General features: G+C 37.3%; 1 protein-coding gene across 6 annotated transcripts in view; it reads left to right on the top strand.

Annotated features, from left to right (window-relative positions):
* LOC135109616 (uncharacterized) overlaps window positions 1-22,054 on the top strand; it is a 375,792-nt gene that overhangs the window by 221,094 nt on the left and 132,644 nt on the right. For all 6 annotated transcript variants that reach the window (XM_064021045.1, XM_064021044.1, XM_064021043.1 and 3 more), the window contains one exon: window positions 5,276-5,504. In XM_064021045.1, the coding sequence (XP_063877115.1) occupies window positions 5,276-5,504 (229 nt within the window). The remainder of the gene's footprint in view (window positions 1-5,275; window positions 5,505-22,054) is intronic.

The following is a 22,054-nucleotide window of genomic DNA, read 5'->3' as shown; positions in this document are numbered from 1 at the left end:
AGTCTTGTAATTTGAGAGGGTGGTATTCCATGGAATATTATAATCCTTATTTATGTTTGTTTCTTGTTGCAACTGTGCCTCCTAGAGCATGGCTATTGAGTCTTTCCCAGCTGTTGAGAGTGACTATGCTGTTGTAATATTCCCTTTGCTTGTTGGTGGATGGAACAGGCTGGCAACTTCAGTTGTGTAATTCACCACAGGAAGTCAGAAGGACCCTGTGGAGGTGAATGTGAGCTCTGCACCATGCTGCACAGGAGGTAGGGTAGGGAGACTGACCCAGGTAGTGGCAACCAAGAAGAGGAGCAGAACCTCGATTTGCGACTAATTGTGTATGGGGTGCAAGAGTCCAGTAGGACCTTGTAACCCACAGTTGAGCCCTGAACCAAGTTAAGTAGGTGGTAACTTGGGGAGGCAAGCCAAGATAAAGACTGATGTGAGTGGGGCAGAATTTGTGGTTGTAACAATATACATATGTATATTGTTACAACCCAGTTTCAGCCCTCTTCACAGCTGCCACTTCTCTTGGATCAGCTTTCCTTTTAGTCTAGTGGCATTCACTGTGCCAACTAGTGGGGGTGTATCTGAAGCTTGCTTGTATCTCAGATTTTGGCTTGCAACTCAAAGCAAAAAAAGTTTGACCAAGTGACAGCTCGTAACTTAGAAAACTCATAAGTTGGTGCACTCATAAGTCAGGGTACCACTGTATTGCAGGGCCAGGATTATAGCTAGATTCTGGTCAGTGACTAAATAATTCCTTTGGGTGAACTTTTTTGAAAAATAACATACTGGATTGTTCACATTGTTTTCATCAGGCTGCATTAGCACCATCCTAACTCCAACCTGGCTAACATCAAGAACAAGAGTGAAAGTTTAAGTGAAATCTGATGCCCTGAGCACCAACAGGCTACATGGCACAGCCTTGACTTTAGAGAGTGAGTCCTTATACTCACTGGACCAATTCCAATGGCACTCTTTCTGCAGGAGGTCAGTCAAAGGCACTAGCAGTGTAGAGTATCCTTGGATGATCTGATGGTAATAGCTGATCATCTGCAGAAATTGCTGGAGGGCTCAGCGACAGGTCAGTACTGGGTACAGCCTAATCACTTCAATCTTAGCCTCTGGCAGGGTAGCATAACTGCGACCCACTACATACCCCAGATACTGGACACGGGTGTTGATGAACTCGCACTTGTCTAAATAGACAACTAAACCTGATTCCTGCAACCAAAGGAACAAGGCCTTTGCATTTTCTATATGCTCACACCAGGTTGTGTCATATATGACCACATTACCAGTGCAGGCCACACAATGCTGCATCTCCACAACTGCATGATCCATCAAGCACTGGAGTGTGGTAGGGGCATTCTTGAGACCATAGGGCATAACTTGGTACTGGTACACTGCCCCATTGGCAACAAAACTAGCGATTTATTTTGCCTGCTCAATCAAGGAGACTTGCCAGTACTCTTTAACTAAGTCAGTTTTTGTAATGAAGGTGGCATCCCCAATTTGGTCAACAAAATCATCCAACCAGGGTGAGTGATAGGTGTCGACTCTTGACAGGGAATTCACCTTTCTAAAATCTATGCAAAAGGTCACCCTCCTATCAGGCTTGGGCTGGAGAGTGATAAGAGAACTCCATATGTGCACTTAATTAACCCATTGTCTATCATGTACTTCAGCTCCTTCTCCAGCAGTTGTAATTTAAGGGGATTTACTCAGTAGGGAGACAATTTGGCTGGGGTTGCGTCTCCCACATCAGTGTTTTCCTCGATCAGGGTGGTCTTCCCGGAACACTATTAAAGACAAGTGATTCTTCTCCAATCTGCTTAACATCTCATCCCTTGGTCCTATTACTCAGAACTAACTGGAAACTATTTTGCTCACATTCTGGTTGGCACAACTGGCCCTGGACACAGGCTATCTGGAGCCTCTCCCTCACTTCCAAAAAACAAAATTCTAGGTGTCTCTTCAACAGCTAAGTCAGGAAGGGTCGAAGGATATGTAGAATGTAGGATATAGGATATGTACAAATATATACATGTTACATGCATTAAAACAAGGGGGAAAAAAAGATTATAGAGCAAAGGGTCCAGGAATGGATCCCCTTTATATATATATATATATATATATATATATATATATATATATATATATATATATATATATATATATATATATATATATATATATATAGAGAGAGAGAGAGAGAGAGAGAGAGAGAGAGAGAGAGAGAGAGAGAGAGAGAGAGAGAGAGAGAATTTTGGTGCAAAATAGAAATTGTGTAAACTACAAGTGTTTTCAAGACTGAAGATGGCAGGAACTTTTGATGATTCATGATTTTGTGGTTGGTGTCTATTTACAATGGTATTTTGTGTAAAAGTTTAAGGTCATTGTTTTCGTGTCTGACATAGAAGAAGACTCACTTTTTGTGTCTTTTTAAGAAGATTCAAGTGCCATTCTATGTCAAAATAATACAGTACTTCATTTTTTTCATTTACTTTATTTTTTTCTGTAATTTAGGTTATTTTTATGCAGTTTTATATTTAGAGCACAGCATAAATCTATAAAAATAAAAACTGAAAATAGGGGGATTTTGGGGCCTTGAACAGATAAATTTTTTTTACATTAATTTTAATGGGATAAATTGTTTCCCAGTTTGAACATTCACAATTTGAACAGCCAAAAAGAACCAATTAAATTTGAATCATGAGGTACCATTATATATATATATATATATATATATATATATATATATATATATATATATATATATATATATATATATATATATATATATATTTTTTTTTTTTTTTTTTTATGTATGGCTGTATGATAGATATGAAAGCTAAAGTAGGAAATGTGCCCTATTTCATGTCCAGGTCTCAAAGGAGACCTGGACATGGAATAGGGCACCTTTTTGGTGGCAAGAAAAAAATATGCTTCTTTAGATCATTAGACACAATTCTCCCTTTCATGACTCTTGTAAATGATTGTATGACACCCACCTTTCACAACCCTTTTTCAGTCTAAGCTATCATATTTACTTAACATTTTTCCTGGATACACTCAATCCTTGCATTCTCATATCTCTTTTTCCCCATATGTCAGGCTTGCTGAACATTTTTTTTTACTTAGATCATTTATCCTATTCATGAATCAAAGTCTGGATCCAATACAGGGTACACTTAGATCAGAAGGAGAGAGAGAGAGAGAGAGAGAGAGAGAGAGAGAGAGAGAGAGAGAGAGAGAGAGAGAGAGAGAGAGAGAGAGAGAGAGAGAGAGAGAGAGAGAGAGAGAGAGAGAGAAAGGAAATGACAGTTCTCTCTCTCCCTCTCTCTCTCTCTCTTTTTTTTTTATGTATGGCTGTATGATAGATATGAAAGCTAAAGTAGGAAATGTGCCCTATTTCATGTCCAGGTCTCAAAGGAGACCTGGACATGGAATAGGGCACCTTTTTGCTGGCAAGAAAAAAATTAAGCTTCTTTAGATCATTAGACACAATTCTCCCTTTCATGACTCTTGTAAATGATTGTATGACACCCACCTTTCACAACCCTTTTTCAGTCTAAGCTATCATATTTACTTAACATTTTTCCTGGATACACTCAATCCTTGCATTCTCATATCTCTTTTTCCCCATATGTCAGGCTTGCTGAACATTTTTTTTTACTTAGATCATTTATCCTATTCATGAATCAAAGTCTGGATCCAATACAGGGTACACTTAGATCAGAAGGAGAGAGAGAGAGAGAGAGAGAGAGAGAGAGAGAGAGAGAGAGAGAGAGAGAGAGAGAGAGAGAGAGAGAGAGAGAGAGAGAGAGAGAGAGAGAGAGAGAGAGAACTGTCATTTCCTTTCTCTCTCTCTCTCTCTCTCTCTCTCTCTCTCTCTCTCTCTCTCTCTCTCTCTCTCTCTCTCTCTCTCTCTCTCTCTCTCTCTCTCTCTCTCTCTCTCTCTCTCTCTTTCCATGCCTTTAACCAGCCTTCTTTTACTTTATATCAGATTTACAGGGTTGTAGCTAAGACTTGTCATCAGTATTTTTATTAGTATTATTTTATAAGAAGGCTGGCCAATGGGTACACAAAAATCTTATGTAGAGCTATGTAGAGCTGTTTGATTACTTTTCTCAAACAGTTGTGTAGGAGAGGAATGCAAATACCAAGAAGATGGGAACACATGTCATACCAAGACAAACATTCACAAACATTCCTGCACATCTTTACCTCTAGTGATTTTCAAATTTGTTTTGAGTTTCAGCTCTGAGACATTTTCCAGTATTTGCTTTCTATGTTTATATGCTGAGTTTATTTGTAAATGCAGTAGTGAAAAGTGGATTTCAATGCAAAAAATGCCTTCTGTCAGAGTTCGGTAGATTAATTCTTTCATAGTTCCCACATTCATTATTGTCTGCTTTTCCTTTGTTTTCTAAGGTTATGCATGCTTTCTTCTGATCACCAGGGTCTCCCTGCCCCTTAGGCTGAGCTACATGTGGCAGTTGTGGCATGTATCTGATCCATTACAAAGCTCTCTCTCTCTCTCTCTCTCTCTCTCTCTCTCTCTCTCTCTCTCTCTCTCTCTCTCTCTCTCTCTCTCTCTCTCTCTCTCTCTCTCTCTCTCTCTCTCTCTCTCTCTCTCTCTCTCTCTCTCTCTCTCTCTCTCTCTCACAAAAGAGCCTCTGCCTCTGTATCCAAACACTTGTTAAAGTTACTGATCCTTCTTCACATATAAGTGCTTTACCCTATCCTTCCATCTTCTTGGTCTTTCATTCCTAGAAAATCACTTCCTTCTTAACATTTCAGTTGTATTGTCATTTATTTGTCATGCTTTTTCTACACTTATGTCTTATATTGCTATTACAACACCCTTGCTTTGTCACCCTGCTCTTATGTCATTCTGTCACCCTTCCTCATACCATCTCTGTTGATATTGTTCCTCTGGTTTACTACATTTCTAGCAATATCTCTAAATACTTAGACTCTTTTATTTGTGTGCTTTCCTTCAACATTCTTGATTCTTTGTTTCTCAGTTTCATCCTCTGATCCACTTTTTTTCCTTTCTTTATCTGTCCAGTACAGTTGATATTTGTTACTTTAAATTTAACTTCTTTTAAATATATACTCATCCACCTTCCTCCTTTAGCTTTCAGTCAATAGTTTTGCATTCCTTTTATACTCAATATGTGATTTACGAGTACTCTACATTTTACTAGAAAACCATTGTTTAGTTAACATTATGGATCTAAGGCTGAATACTTAATATTTTTTACCACACCAGGCAGAAGGAGTATGAAGATAGAGCATATATTGCCCAGAAGAATGCAAACACCACTTCAGAACTTATTCAGGAATTGCAGCAAAGAAGGAACAAAAAAGTCTCTTTACATGAGAAAGTTACACAGGGACTGAAGCTCCTTGACCTCACCTATCCTTCCAAGTATACTGAAGTACAGCTGCCAGATGAGGAAGAAGAGGAAATACTTGTGCCTCTAACTCCAGAGATGGAGGTATAGTATATTTATTTGTTATTACCTCACCTTCACTTTTCATCATATGATAGTTATCACAAAAAAGACTGAAAAGAGGTCTCACATTATTATTATAAAAGGAAGAGAGAGAGAGAAAGGGAGGAAGAGGGAAGTGTAGAAGTACACTTGTGTAGAGGTATACTTGTGCCTCTAACTCCAGAGATGGAGGTATGGTATATTTACTTGTTATTACCTCACCCTCACTTTTCATCATAAGATAGTTATCACAAAAAAGACAAAAAAAGAGATCTCACATTATTATTATAAAAGGAAGAGAGAGAAAGAGAGGAGAAGGGAAGTGTAGAAGTACAAGAATAAACAGAGGGTGTAGTTTTAAGTAGCAAGAAAGAGGTAAAGGGTGTACAGAAATTTAATTTCGAGTACTTAATGAACTTAAAGACAGTAGAACTGGTAGTAGTGGCAAGTATGATCTGGGAAAGGATGGAGAGTGAGCCTTTATTAAAAAACATGGTTGAAAAATAGATAGAAAAAGCTGTAAGCAGATTTAAATGTGTCAGTTTATTTTTATTTTTATTTTTTCTGTTTATGTGTGTGTGTGTGTGTGTGTGTGTGTGTGTGTGTGTGTGTGTGTGTGTGTGTGTGTATGAGGAGCACCACCCGAGGGCAATAAGATTAGAGAGAAAAAAAAGGTCCACTGAGGTGCCAGTCCCTTGAGCCACAAATGATTATAAAAAATGAGAGGATTAGTGTCTTAAAACCTTCTTGAAAGAGTTCAAGTCATAGGAAGAAAGAAATACAGAAGCAGGCAGATAGTTTCAGAATATACTAGAAAAGGGAATGAATGAGTAAGAATACTGGTTAACTCTTGCATTAGAGAGGTGGACAGAATAGGGGTTAAGGAAAGTGGAAAGTCTTGAGCAATGAGGCTTTGGGAGGAAGGGAAGTATACAGCTTTAGTCAGTTCAGAGCATGAAGTCCGTTTAAGGTGTGGCAGATTCTGGAATTCCCATGAGTGCAACGCTGCCAGTTTGTCCGCCAATTATCAGATTAACAGTCTGTCTCCCTTCCTTCACACCTGTTTATCTCTCTCTCTCTCTCTCTCTCTCTCTCTCTCTCTCTCTCTCTCTCTCTCTCTCTCTCTCTCTCTCTCTCTCTCTCTCTCTCTCTCTCTCTCTCTCTCTCTCTCTCTCTCTCTCTATATATATATATATATATATATATATATATATATATATATATATATATATATATATATATATATATATATATATATATATATATATATATATATATATATATATATATATATATATATATATATATATATATATATATATATATATATATATATATATATATATATATATATATATATATATATATATATATATATATATATATATATATATATATATATATATATATATATATATATATATATATATATATATATATATATATATATATATATATATATATATATATATATATATATATATATATATATATATATATATATATATATATATATATATATATATATATATATATATATTATTTATATTATATTTATTTATTATCAATTTTCAACTTTTTTTGCAAACCACCTCTATATAAGTTTCATCCAGATATACAATGTTTTGGGAGGCCTGCTTCACCTTTATGTCTTGCAAAAAACATAGTGTGAGCTGCTGCAACATTACTCCTCTCCATCAGAAATTTGGGGCCATTATTCTTGGCATATTTGAAGCCAATTTCCTGCAGAATCTTGTGAAGGGAGGTTTTGCAACCACTGAAGGATATTTTTTCCTTGAGTTCTTCTTGAACTTTTAGAGGAGTCGGGAGTTCATGCCTCATTAAAATGCCAAGACTGTTCTTACAAGACATTTTTCAAAGTCGTCTAGAGTGGTGACAGGTGCAGAATATCTCCTCTTCTTTGGTGACAAAAAGACAGTCCTTTCAGGTGATGTTCAGCCTCATTTTGAGCAGATTCTCTGAACAGTTGCTTTTGAAGGTGGGATAAGGAATCCATTACAAGCTTTCTCTTCAGCGAAATACTTGTTGACAAAGTAAAGCATTTCCATTTCCCTGCTATGTAGGACCCTGGAATGTGAGTGAGTTTGAGTTGTAGCTTCCATCATGGGTGGTGGCCAGAGAGGAAGTGAGCTGTCTCCCTCAACACACCCATCATTTTATTCTGTCACTTCTTCAGTATACCTTTCCCACTGCTCCTCCTTCTCCTCCTTCAACACACATACACACACCTCTATGGGGGTGCTAATCCCTTTTAATGATACCCCACCACCACCATCACCACTACCAGGACAACGTGGCAACATGGGAAAAAATATTTGCCACATCATAGAATTTATACAAATCGTAGTTATAATCCCAAACATCAACACTCATTGTACTATGTAGCTTCCTTTACTATATACAGAATACATAAAATATCACTTTCAAATAGCACACGGATGGGAAACAAAAGAGAGAGGCCCATGTATGAAGGTTGATTTGGCAACATGGCCAGAGGTAAACCACCATACTTGCCCCACCTTGAACTGACTTCCTGCTCTGAACAGACTATAATAAGATCAGAAGAGCAGTTAGCATGAAAAGAGCAGTAGAAGATAGCAAGAGATGCAACATTGTGGTGAAGAGGAAGGCTGAAGAGAGTGAATCAGAGAAGAGGAGTTGATCACATGAAAAACTTTTGATTCCACCCTATCTAGAAGAGTGGTATGAATAGAATGCCACCAAACAGGTGAAGGGTATTCCATACATGGACGGATAAGGTCCAGAGTTGGCAGCTTCAGGTGAGAAAAACTGGCGGAGACAACATAGAATGCCTGACTTCTTGGAAGTTGTTTTAGTTAGAGATGAGATTGAAATTTCCAGTTTAGATTATTAGTAAAAGACAGACTGAGTGTGTTCATTGTAGAAGAAGGGGACTGTTGACTGTCATTGAAGAAGAGGGGATAGTTATCTGGAAGGTTGTGTTGAGTTAGTAGATGGAGAAATTGAGTGTTTGAGGCATTGAACAATACTAAGTTTGATCTGCCTCAATCAGAAATTTTAGAGATGAGAAATCACATGTCCTGTGGCTTCTTTGCAAGAGCTATTTAATTCTTGAAGGGCTGGATGTCTTTGAAGGCTTTGAAAAATGCAGTGGTATCATCAGTGTAGGAGTGGATAGGACAAGAAGTTTGACTTAGATCATTGATGAATAATAGGAAGAGAGTAGGTGACAGGACAGAACCTCAAGGAACACTACTGTTAATAAACTTAGGAAAATAGCATTGACCATTTACTAAAGCAGCAATAGAGTGGTCTGAAAGGAACCTTGAGATGAAGTTATATAGAGAAAGGTAGGTGCTGTAGGAGGGTAGTTTGGAAATTAAAGTTTTGTGCCAGACTCTATCAAGAGCTTTTGATATGTCTAAGGCAGGGTGGTTCAACTATGGGCCCACGGGCTGCAAGTGGTCCGCCAGTTGATTGTCTGTGGCCCACGACTGCTTGTATTATGAATTTATCTTGTACATGAAAAACACAGACAAAGTTTCTGTGCCTGTATATGAAATAGTAATAGGAAGTAGTATTACTAGGATTATATATACATATATATATATATATATATATATATATATATATATATATATATATATATATATATATATATATATATATATATATATATATATATATATATATATATACATACATACAGTAAAATCCCTCTCATCCGGCATTCGAGTATCCGGCAGCTTCAAGTATCCGGCACATTTTTCCCCGAGCCTTAAAATTAATAAAAAATCAATGTGTATCCATAAAATTGATTGAAATTCCCGCGCGAGGCATACTTTGTCCCCTTGCCACCAGAGCACACTGCTTCGCACCACCCGCGGCCCACTGCACTGTGTTTACTCAGTGACTCAGTCCCGCGTGTGCACTGTTTATCGCCTGACGCCTTCATCATGCCTAAAGTTGTAGAAAAGAGGAAGCATGTTGTGCTTACACTTAAGCAGCTGATCAGATCAGCTGATCTTTGTTATGGTAAGATGCGTGAGTGTAGGGTGGTGATTGTGGACATAATTTCACTTCTATTCAAGTATCCGGCATGTCAGCGGTCCCGTTGATGCCGGATACGAGAGATTTTAATATATATATATATATATATATATATATATATATATATATATATATATATATATATATATATATATATATATATATATATATATATAGCTAAAACAGCTTCTATGAAGTTAGGCATTCTGAGATGTCTCCGCCAGTTTTTCTCACCCCCCCAGCTGCTAACTCTGTACAAGGGCCTTATCCATCCATGTATGGAGTATGCTTCACATGTCTGGGGGGATTCCACTCATACTGCTCTTCTAGACAGGGTGGAATCAAAAGCTTTTAGTCTCATCAACTCCTCTCCTCAAACTGACTGTCTTCAGCCTCTCTCTCACCACCGGAATGTTGCATATCTAGCTGTCTTCTACCACTATTTTCATGCTAACTGCTCTTTTGATCTTGCTAACTGCATGCCCCCCCTCCTTCCGTGGCCTCACTGCACAAGACTTTCTTCTTTCTCTCACCCCTATTCTGTCCACCTCTCTAATGCAAGAGTTAACCAGTATTCTCAATCATTCATCACTTTCTCTGGTAAACTCTGGAACTCCCTGCCTGTTTCTGTATTTCCACCTTCCTATGACTTGAATTTCTTCAAGAGGGAGGTTTCAAGACACTTATTCATCAGTTTTTGACCACTGCTTTGACCCTTTTCTGGGACTGGCATTTCAGTGGGCATTTTTTTTTATTGGATTTTTGTTGCCCTTGACCAGTGTCCTTCTACATAAAAAAAAATATATATATATATATATATATATATATATATATATATATATATATATATATATATATATATATATATATATATATATATATATATATATATATATATATATATATATAAGTGGCCCAAGATGTCAAAGAAGTTGGACTAAGGCAATAGCAAAAGTTTCACCAAAATCCCTAGAAGAGGATGACCAAGACTAAGTAAGGAAAGCCAGATCACCAGTAGAGCAGCCATGGCAGAGCCCAAACTGGTGATCAGATATAAGGTGGTGAAGCAATAGATATTTAAGAATCTTCCTGTTGAGGATAGGTTAAGAAACTTTAGAGAAGCTGGAAATTAAAGCAACAGAATGGTTGTTTTGAGGGATTAGAGTGGTCATTCCTTTTAAGAACAGGCTGAATTCAGGCAAATATCCAGCAAGAAGGAAAGGTAGATGTTGGTAGACAGAGTTGAAAAAGTTTGACTAGGCAAGGTGCAAGCATGGAAACACAGCTCTGGAGAACAATAGGAGAGACTCCATCAGGTCCATAAACCTTTCAAAGGTCAAGGCCAATGAGGGCATGGAAAATATGTCAGAAGGTGAAGGAAAAGAGGAACAAGCCCTGAATCATCCAAGGTAGTATTTTTAGCAAAGGTTTATGTGAAGAGTTCAACTTTAGAGATAGATGAGATGGCAGTGATGCTATCAAGTTGAAGTAAAGGAGAAAAATAAAGGAACAGATCTATTAGATATTTTTGGCTAGTGCCAGAAGTGATGAGAGTTAGATCTGGAAAGATTTTCACATTTTTTATTGATGAAGGTGTTTTTGGTTAGTTGGAGAACAGAGTTTGCATGACTCCTGGCAGAAATGTAAAGTGCATGAGATTCAGGTGATGGAAGGTTCAAATATTGTTTGTGAGCCACCTCTTTATCATGTATACAGCCTGCATTAAACCAAGATCTCCATCTCCAAGATTGTCAGGACTATTAGTTGGGTGTTATAGTAGTTTCTATAGGTCGTGGGGAATAGCAAAGCTAAAGACTGGTTCACTAGGTTGGTTGATGAAGGAAGAGGAAAGCCAAAGCTGGTGATGAATGTTGAAGTCTCCAAGAATGGAGATCTCTGCAAAAGTGAAGAGGGTCAAGATATGGTCCACTTTGGAAGTTAAATAGTCAAAGAATTTTTTGTAGTCAGAGTTGGGTGAGAGGTATACAGCAGACATACATTTTATTTGAGAATGACTCTGCAGTCATAGCCAGATGGTGGAAAATTCAGAAGATTCAAGAGTATGGGCATGAGAACAAGTAAGGTCATTGTGCACATAGATTCAATATCCAGCTTTGCATTGAAAATGAGGATAGAGAAAGTTGGAGGGAACACAGAACGGGTTATTGTTAGTTGCCTCAGACACCTATGTTTTGATGAGGAAAAAAATATGAGGTTTAGTAGAGGAGAGGTGGTGTTCTACAGATTGAAAATTAGATCTAAGGCTGCAAATGTTGCGTAAGTTAAATGGAGAAAAATTTGATGGGCATGTCAAATGAAGAGCAATCTGGTTTGGAGCCATTTCCCAGACAGGGATTCCATTGAGCCATTGTTTACATACACAACTGATGAATGTTTGCTGTTGATATCATCTTATATCTCCTATGTATATTTTGTATTCCTGACCAGATAATTTCCTCTAACTTTACGTAATTGTGACAACATTAAATAGTAACCTTAGATTATGGATACAGTACAGAATCAATAATCAAAATAACATATCAAACCATTGTTTGCATGCACACAGCTATTAACCCATACAGTGTCATGCTTTCCCAGAGGTAGGGGTAATGTCAGGCAGCATTTTTTTTTGTATATTTTTTATCTACCCTGTAAAAGTGAGAAAAAAATAACTAATCTTTTGATATATATGGTATTTCCATGCCATGAATGGAAGTGTGGCTACCATATGATTTTAATTCTTGGATTTTTTTCCTTTCTCGGAGCTCACAATATCAGACTAGGGATGCTGAATTTTATATTTATTTTTTTAATCTTTATTCTCCCCTTTACATACACTTTCCACAATCCTATAGTGTGTATGATGAATAAGTACTCTTTACAATACAAATACCTATAAATAAACAAGAATTGTACATTCAACAAAATGGTTGGATGCACATCTGGCAACAACCCACATCTCAAGGCTGTGGCTGCTACATCCACAGTTCTCAAAGAATAGAACATACTATGAATTTTATGACTTTCAATTTTCCTTTCTGATTACACTGAAGTCTTGTTTCCTATTTCTTAAGCCTTACTGACTTCTTAGGAGAAAGTAAGTCACCTTTTTATGTGATGATTTTTGGGGAAACACAGCAGCCAACTCTGCAACAATGTCAGAGCACCAAAACATTTATAACTAAAATCTTTATCCCTCTCCAATACTGTAGCTTTCAATTTCATTTTATTGCTTTGATATTATATGCATGTTGACGTAGGCATCAAGAGAACTTCGATTACCGAATGCCTCCCTCTTCGAACAAAGCGGTTTTTGAACAAAATTTTGAATTCATTATTGCTTCGGTTGTCATACCATAATTCGGTTCTAGAACAAAATTACTTGATTTCAAATATTAAAAGACATAGCAAAAGCTGCTGTTTATTACTAATTTATAGTTTCTGTAAATATTTACTTTGTTTTTATGTATTTGGAGTAGAGACATAGTGTAAGACAGTAATTCAATCTTTGAAATAAGGTAAATGTGATCCCACTGAAAAACCTTGATGTAAACAAAGTTTTCAGTGCTCAGGAGTTATCCTGAGCCCCCTGTGGCTCTCTCAATGACCCCCAACACCATCGCTACTGCATTTTTTTATTAGCTTTTCTCAGCAGCAACTTCATTTTGGCAGTAAGTGGGTTGGTCTCTCTTTGTCCCTCAGTAAGGCTTCCCTCACTAGATTGGTGACAAAGAGAATACCTGCATGATCTAAACAGTATCTTCTGATGATTTCTGTGTCACTAAGCTCATTCAATACTTCCTTTCTGGATAAATAATTTGTGAGCTGGTGATGTGAAGCAGCCATCTTGGCTATGAGAACGTCTGTCATAAGCCGCTAAGACAGGTAGACTGTTGTCTGGGAACAGAGTAATCCATTTTACATTGATTCCTATGGGGAAAATAGTTTCATTTTTCGAACATTCCGGATTTTGAACGGCATTCAGGAAAGAATTAAGTTAGAAATCCGAGGTTCCACTATAATCCTCAAATATGTCTTAGTTCCTACAGAAGTACTCAGTCCATAATAACTCTGAGTATATGAGAACACTGGCTTCTGACTTGTCAAAATGTTCTTTGTTACTGTCAATGACAAGTCTTCTGTGTACAAGCAAAATTGAAGGCTGTAAAATCACTTAAAAACAAAGTTGTATATATATATATATATATATATATATATATATATATATATATATATATATATATATATATATATATATATATATATATATATATATATATATATATATATATATATACATAGTAAACACTTCACTAAGAGGTATGTATATATATGTACTAAACACTGCATAGGTTAAGGGCTCAAGTTGTCACCCCATATCACCTATATTTTAGTCCATATAGCCATAATTGGTATTTGCACACAATGTTATTTTGGTGCAAAGCTGTGGCCATCGTCTTTAAATGGAAATGATAAGCGGTATTTTTCTAATGGTGTAAACAGGGGTGCTCTCCCTGTTGCAGGTTGCAGGAAAATTATACAGTTGCCAGTGGAACATGCAGGTACAGGTCAGTTGCTAAATTGGCATTGCTACAGGTGGCAAGGCTAGTGGTTGCCTACTTCCATCCCTTTCATTAGTGTTACCCTACCCTGCATCACAGACTTGCTTGCTGCAGCCCATCTCAACATTAGGGTTTTTAGTCCCCTATGATACAATATGACTTGATGGCAAACTGACTCCTGTGTTAGACGTGATAAGTGTTAGCATATTGTGTGTTAGCGGTAACCTAACTGAGTATGTATGTGGCACACTTCCGTGGTGTCTATTTAAGGGTTGTTTCTCAATGAGGCAATCTAGAGTAGAGACCAAGCAGATGCCCTCATGATTCCGTTGGGCTCCTCCGATCACAATCTCATATCTTTATCTTGTCCTATCACTCCAATCCCTCCTCAGGATCCCCCTAAGCGAAGGTGCCTCTGGCGTTTTGCCTCTGCTAGTTGGGGGGACCTGAGGCGGTATTTTGCTGATTTTCCTTGGAATGACTACTGCTTCCGTGTCAGAGACCCGTCTTTGTGTGCTGAGCGCATAACAGAGGTGATAGTGTCTGGCATGGAGGCGTACATTCCTCACTCTTTTTCTCGTCCTAAACCTTCTAAACCTTGGTTTAACACAGCTTGTTCTCGTGCTATACATGATAGAGAGGTGGCCCACAAAAGGTACTTAAGCCTTCCTTCACCAGAATCTCATGCACTTTATATTTCTGCCCGGAACCATGCCAAGTCTGTTCTCCAACTAGCCAAAAACTCCTTCATTAACAGAAAATGTCAAAACCTTTCAAGATCTAACTCCCCTCGTGATTTCTGGCATCTAGCCAAAAATATCTCCAATAACTTTGCTTCTTCTTCTTTTCCTCCTCTACTTCAACCAGATGGCACCACTGCTATCACATCTATTTCTAAAGCTGAACTCTTTGCTCAAACCTTTGCTAAAAACTCTACCTTGGACGATTCTGGGCTTGTTCCTCCCTCTCCTCCACCCTCTGACTACTTCATGCCTCGTATTAAAATTCTTCGTAATGATGTTTTCCATGCCCTCGCTGGCCTAAACCCTCAGAAGGCTTATGGACCTGATGGGGTCCCTCCTATTGTTCTCCGAAACTGTGCCTCCGTGCTTGCACCTTGCCTAGTCAAACTCTTTCAGCTCTGTCTGTCAACATCTACCTTTCCTTCTTGCTGGAAGTTTGCCTACATTCAACCTGTTCCTAAAAAGGGTGACCGCTCTAATCCCTCAAACTACCGTCCTATTGCTTTAATTTCCTGCTTATCTAAAGTTTTTGAATCTATCCTCAACAGGAAGATTCTTAAACATCTATCACTTCACAACCTTCTATCTGATCGCCAGTATGGGTTCCGTCAAGGCCGCTCGACTGGTGATCTTCTGGCTTTCCTTACTGAGTCTTGGTCATCCTCTTTTAGAGACTTTGGTGAAACTTTTGCTGTTGCCTTGGACATATCAAAAGCCTTTGATAGAGTCTGGCACAAAGCTTTGATTTCCAAACTACCCTCCTACGGTTTCTATCCTTCTCTCTGTAACTTCATCTCAAGTTTCCTTTCTGACCGTTCTATTGCTGCTGTGGTAGACGGTCACTGTTCTTCTCCTAAATATATTAACAGTGGTGTTCCTCAGGGTTCTGTCCTGTCACCCACTCTCTTCTTATTATTCATTAATGATCTTCTAAAACAAACTTCTTGTCCTATCCACTCCTATGCTGATGATACCACCCTGCACTTTTCCACGTCTTTTCATAGACGTCCAACCCTTCAGGAGGTAAACATATCACGCAGGGAAGCCACAGAACGCCTGACTTCTGATCTTTCTAAAATTTCTGATTGGGGCAGAGCAAACTTGGTATTGTTCAATGCCTCAAAAACTCAATTCCTCCATCTATCAACTCGACACAATCTTCCAGACAACTATCCCCTCTTCTTCAATGACACTCAACTATCCCCCTCTTCTACACTGAACATCCTCGGTCTGTCCTTTACTTATAATCTGAACTGGAAACTTCACATCTCATCTCTAGCTAAAACAGCTTCCATGAAGTTAGGTGTTCTGAGACGTCTCCGCCAGTTTTTCTCACCCCCGCAGCTGCTAACTCTGTACAAGGGCCTTATCCGTCCATGTATGGAGTATGCTTCACATGTCTGGGGGGGTTCCACTCATACTGCTGTTCTAGACAGGGTGGAATCAAAAGCTTTTCGTCTCATCAACTCCTCTCCTCTAACTGACTGTCTTCAGCCTCTCTCTCACCGCCGCAATGTTGCATCTCTAGCTGTCTTCTACCGCTATTTTCATGCTAACTGCTCTTCTGATCTTGCTAACTGCATGCCTCCCCTCCTTCCGCGGCCTCGCTGCACAAGACTTTCTTCTTTCTCTCACTCCTATTCTGTCCACCTCTCTAACGCAAGAGTTAACCAGTATTCTCAATCATTCATCCCTTTCTCTGGTAAACTCTGGAACTCCTTGCCTGCTTCTGTATTTCCACCTTCCTATGACTTGAATTCCTTCAAGAGGGAGGTTTCAAGACACTTATCCACCAATTTTTGACCACTGCTTTGACCCTTTTAGGGACTGGCATTTCAGTGGGCATTTTTTTTATTAGATTTTTGTTGCCCTTGGCCAGTATCCTTCCTACATAAAAAAAAAAAAAAAAAAAAATGCAAGATAAGAACAATTATTATACAGGTGACCACAAGGGTGATATCAGATGCTGATAATTTTTTATTTTTTTTATTTTATTCATTAAAATCAAGTTCAAAAATTAATTTCTTTCAAACAACTTGCACATTATCTTCTAAAGACAGTCAGTTAGAGAAGAGAAGTTCATAAGATGAAAAGCTTTTGATTCCATCCTGTCTAAAAGAGTGGTATGAGTGTAACCCTCCCTTACATGTGAAGCATACTCCATATATGGATGGATAAGGCCCCTGTACAAAGTTAGCAGCTGGAGGGGATGAGAAAAACTGGAGATAACTCTGAACTCTTAACTTCATAGAAGTTGTTTTAGCTAAAGATGAGGTGTGAAGTTTCCAGTTAAGATTATAAATAAAGGACAGACTGAGTATGTCTGGTGTAGAAGAGGGGACAGTTGAGTATCATTGAAAAAGGTGGTATAGTTATCTGGAAGCTAGTGTTGAGTTGATAGATGGAGGAAATGAGTTTTTGAGTCACAGAACAATACTAAGTTTGCTCTTCTTCAATCAGAAAGTTTAGAGAAGCCAGAAGTCAGGCATTCTGTGGCTTTCCTGCATGAGCTGTTTACTTCCTGAAGGGTTAGGAGGGACCCCATCAGGTCTATAAGCCATCTGAGGGTTAAGGCTAGCTAAGGCGTGGAAACCATCATTGTGAAGGATCTTAATGGGTAGCATGAAGTAGTCAGAGGGTGGAGGAGAGGGAGGGACAAACCCTTAATCATCCATGGTAGATATTTTAACAAAAGTGTGAGTGAAGAGTTCAACTTAAGAAATAGATGGGATGGCAGTGGTGCCATCAGGTTGAAATGAAGGAGGGAAAGATGAAGAAGCAAAGTTATTGGAGATGTTTTTGGCTATGTGTCAGAAATCATAAGATGAGTTGCATTTTGAAATATTTTGACACTATTAATGAAAGAGTTTTTGGCTAGTTGGAGAACAAACCTGGCATGATTCTGGGCAGAAATATAAAGTGCATGAGATTCAGGTAATGGAAGCCATATGTGGTTCACCTCTCTATCATGTATAGCATGAGAACAGGCTGTGTTAAACCAAGGGTTAGAAGATTTAGGTCAAGAAAAAGAGGGAATATTGTATTTTGCTAGATTTTTTTTTATGATACTCTAAAGGCTTTTGCATGACTAGTGGAAAATCAGGAACGTTTAACCTGGATTGTAAACTATATGTTGGATGATTTTAAGTACTGGCTTCTTGAGATTTCTCCAAAACTTTCACTGTCATATCACTTTCATCTCTATCACCATTATTATTTTTTCATAATGCTGAATTAGTCTGTATTATCATCTGCACTGTCCTTAGTATCTTCAGACAAGGATGGAAATGGATCTGATGTATGTAGGGCTAACTTAGTTTCTCTTGTTTCACCTGGTTCATGTACAGGGTATTCTTTTCTTACATTTGTTTTCATCTGTGGAATGACATTGTCTTCATGTATAAATCTTAGTCCATCTGTATGTAATATTTTCTTATTACATGTCCTAATATTCCTTACTTTTACTGCCACATCACTGATTTTACCTATTACCCTAAAGGGGCCAGTGTTAGGCAGTTTTAACTTGGAGGGTGTCCCTGCAATAGGCAGTCTGCAGACATAAACTTTGTCACCTACTTGTTGTGTTTCTATCTTAGCTTGTTTTGTTTGACCTCTTTCTGCTATTCTTTAGCTTCTTCTGGATATAGCTGACATCTGTCATAAACTCTATTTGCTTTTGTTGCCATCTCCTGTTTAAAATCATCAGTATTATATGTAACCTTTTTTTCCTTCATTATTTCAAATGGAAGTGGAGGATCTCTGTGATACACCATATAAAATGGGCTCTTTTTAATATTTTTTTTTTTTTTGTGGAAAACACTATTATATGCAAAAGTAGCTATGGAGAGCATGATGTCCCATATGCTAAAATTGTCTTGCATGAGAGTGCACAATATGTTCAATAGAGTTGCATTGGATCTTTCAGTGATTCCATCTGCTTGAGGGTGATATTCTGTGGTCTCTACATGTTCAGTTTGCAATAATTCAGCTTTTACAAATTCCTTACCTTGGTCATTAAGAAACATTTGAGATATTCCTTGTTTGCATATGACTGAGTCAAAAAACACTCTAGCAACCTCCATTGTTGTTTTAGTCTTCAGTGGCCCTGTAATAAGGTATCTTGTAAGCACACGTATAACTACAAGACAATACTTACATCCCCTTTCTGAGTTTCCCCAGAGTCTTATGATATCCATATGAATGCATTGAAATGGCACTTCTATATCTGGGTACCTTTGCAACGGAACTAGGGCATCCCTCATCCACCTGAGACGACTGCACACTAGACAAGATCTGCAATACTTCATAATATCATGTTTCTGTGTTCCATTGTTGGCAAGGAGTGTCTTAGGCATAGGGCAACATTTATATATGTATTATTATTCGACACATCATTTCACTACAAGCATTTTGAGTTATGCTGTACAATATTTCCTCTACAGCCAATTCTGTTATATTGAACCTCTTATATTTTTTATTTATCTTGTGCTTAGTCATTCTTTTCTAATATTTTGTACACTATAAATCTCCTTCAATATCTTCTTTACTTGTTTATGATATTTATGTGCATCCTATAACCTTATCACTTCATTCAGATTCCATTCAATAACAATTTTTTCGTTACATTTTCTTCATTACATTTTCTCTGTTTACATTTTCATCTCTACTATTTTTTTTTCTTGATAATTTTCCTTAAAAAAACATTCTTAGCCACTTGTACATCTTATTCATTATCTTTAATTTCAACACTTTCATTTTCATTCTCATCTCTGATATCTCACCCTAGATAAGTAACATGCTACCTTGTTTGCCCTCCCAGGAATATAATCCTCCTTGATATCAAATTCACCTACCAACATTTGCCATCTAGTTATTCTTTCTTATTGGATCATCACTTGCAAAAACTGATGGGTACTTGATTAAGTTTTTAACAATTGATTTTCCTTGGTGCCATCAGAGTACATGGTATTTACTATTTTAAAAAGCCCATTTAGATATTCTTTCTCACTTTTTTCTATGACAATATTAACAACATGCTGGTCATAATTTGTTGGTAAGGCTTCTTGTGTGCATGACTGAGCAAAACCCAGTGTCCTTCCTGGTTCGACTTGAACATTTTCACTTGAGTAATTTATATACTTTATCACAAACCTGGATTTCTTCTTTTCACTGTCATTTTCTAGTTTTACTAATCCTGGGCATAGAAAGTGAGTTCCTAGGTTTCCTGATATAGTGCTGGGAAAGAAAATACATATTTAGTACTATTTAGTTTAGACCTTCTTTAATAAACTAGAACAGGTTATATTACTTTTCTTCCTCACCTTTGACTTTTTGTCTTGATCCTTAGTAACATCCAGGCATTAAAGATAATTATATGGTAGGATTTACAGGTTTGATTTACAGGCACTGATATCTCTTCAGAGTATTAATTTTGTAGGCATAGTTCATATTTAACAAAAGGGATGGGTGTAACTGAGAGAAAAGAAAAACAGCTCACCTTGTCTAAAAATTTATTTAGTTAATGTTCCATCATTTTCCACAGTAGTTGATTCACAATTTAATTCATGGGGACTTAAGGAGACCAGAAAAGAGAAACTTAACACCTAAATTTTACCACACACTTCCTCCTAAGTCATAGGCATTTCTGCTTCCTAAAAACCCAGTTTAGAATTATCCCCCTCAGGTCAAAAGTTTGAGTGAGGTGGTCCAATGATTGTCTCTCACAACCAATACACATAATACACGATATAATTATCCACCTGAGAAATCTTCCCCCTCCTTCCCACATGACAGATACTCCTGCCTCCTACAAACCCAGTTTTGATTATTCTCCCACCCCAGGCGAAAGTTTAAATAAGGTGGTCCAGCAATCGTCTCTCACATTTGGAAAAACTCTCTTCCCCCCAGTGCTACAGTTCAGTGAGGTGGCTACCATATAATTATCTTAAATGCCTGGATGTTACCAAGGGTCAAGGTAAAAAGTCAAAGGTAAGGAAGAAAAGTAATATAACCCATTCTAGTTTATTAAAAAATGAGGTACATTACCCTGCCCACTATCTTGTGTCCCCTCAGGCAGGCAACCAGGTACTAGACATGTACTAACTTAACCACACTCGAAAACCACTGCCTACTGCTTCACCAGGTGTTCTTCTCTTGACACTCCTTCTTAAAGTTATCTACAGAAAAGCACTCAACTTATCAATTACATCCTGTAACAAAGGAGAGAGGTGGTGAGCATGGTGTCACAGGACAGAGAGGCAGCACATCTCTTTGTCTGTCTGCCAGTACAATACATATCTTACATCTCACTTATAATCACTTTATCACACTTTACTTCATCCTCAAATTATTGTCACTGTCTTCCCTAATACATATATAAAGTTATATATCATGTTTTACTCTAAATTAAAGGCACTTTAACTGTAACAAAAGAGAGAGGTGGTGAGCCTGGTGTCACAGGACAGAGGGGTAACGTGTATCATTACACAAATGAGCATCTATTTATGTAGTGTCCACAGGATATTTAAAAAAACACTTGGAGAAGATGGGGAACTACACTGACACTGGCTATATATATATATATATATATATATATATATATATATATATATATATATATATATATATATATATATATATATATATATATATATATATATATATATATATATATATATATATATATATATATATATATATATATATATATATATATATATATATATATATATATATATATATATATATATATATATATATATATATATATATATATATATATATATATATAATTTTTTTTTTTTTATGTAGGAGGGACACTGACCAAGGGCAACAAAAATCCAATAAATAAAAAAAGCCCTCTGAGATGCCAGTCCCATAAAAGGATCTAAAGCAGTAATAAAAAATTGAAGGATAAGTGTCTTGAAACCTACCTTTTGAAGGAATTCAAGTCATAAGAAGTGGAAATACAGAAGCAGGCAGGGAGTTCCAGAGTTTACCAGAGAAAGGGATGAATGATTGAGAATACTGGTTAACTCTTGCATTAGAGAGGTGGACAGAATAGGGGTGAGAGAAAGAAGAAAGTCTTGTACAGTGAGGCTGCAGGAGGAGGGGAGGCTTGCAGTTAGCAAGATCAGAAAAGCAGTTACCATGAAAACAGCATAAGAAGATAACTAGAGATGCAATATTGCAGCGA

The sequence above is a fragment of the Scylla paramamosain genome, chromosome 19, assembly GCF_035594125.1.
Source record: "Scylla paramamosain isolate STU-SP2022 chromosome 19, ASM3559412v1, whole genome shotgun sequence".
Taxonomy (NCBI): Eukaryota; Metazoa; Arthropoda; class Malacostraca; order Decapoda; family Portunidae; genus Scylla; species Scylla paramamosain.
Note: the sequence above shows the minus strand (reverse complement) of the source record. Positions and strands in the feature narration are given on the sequence as shown.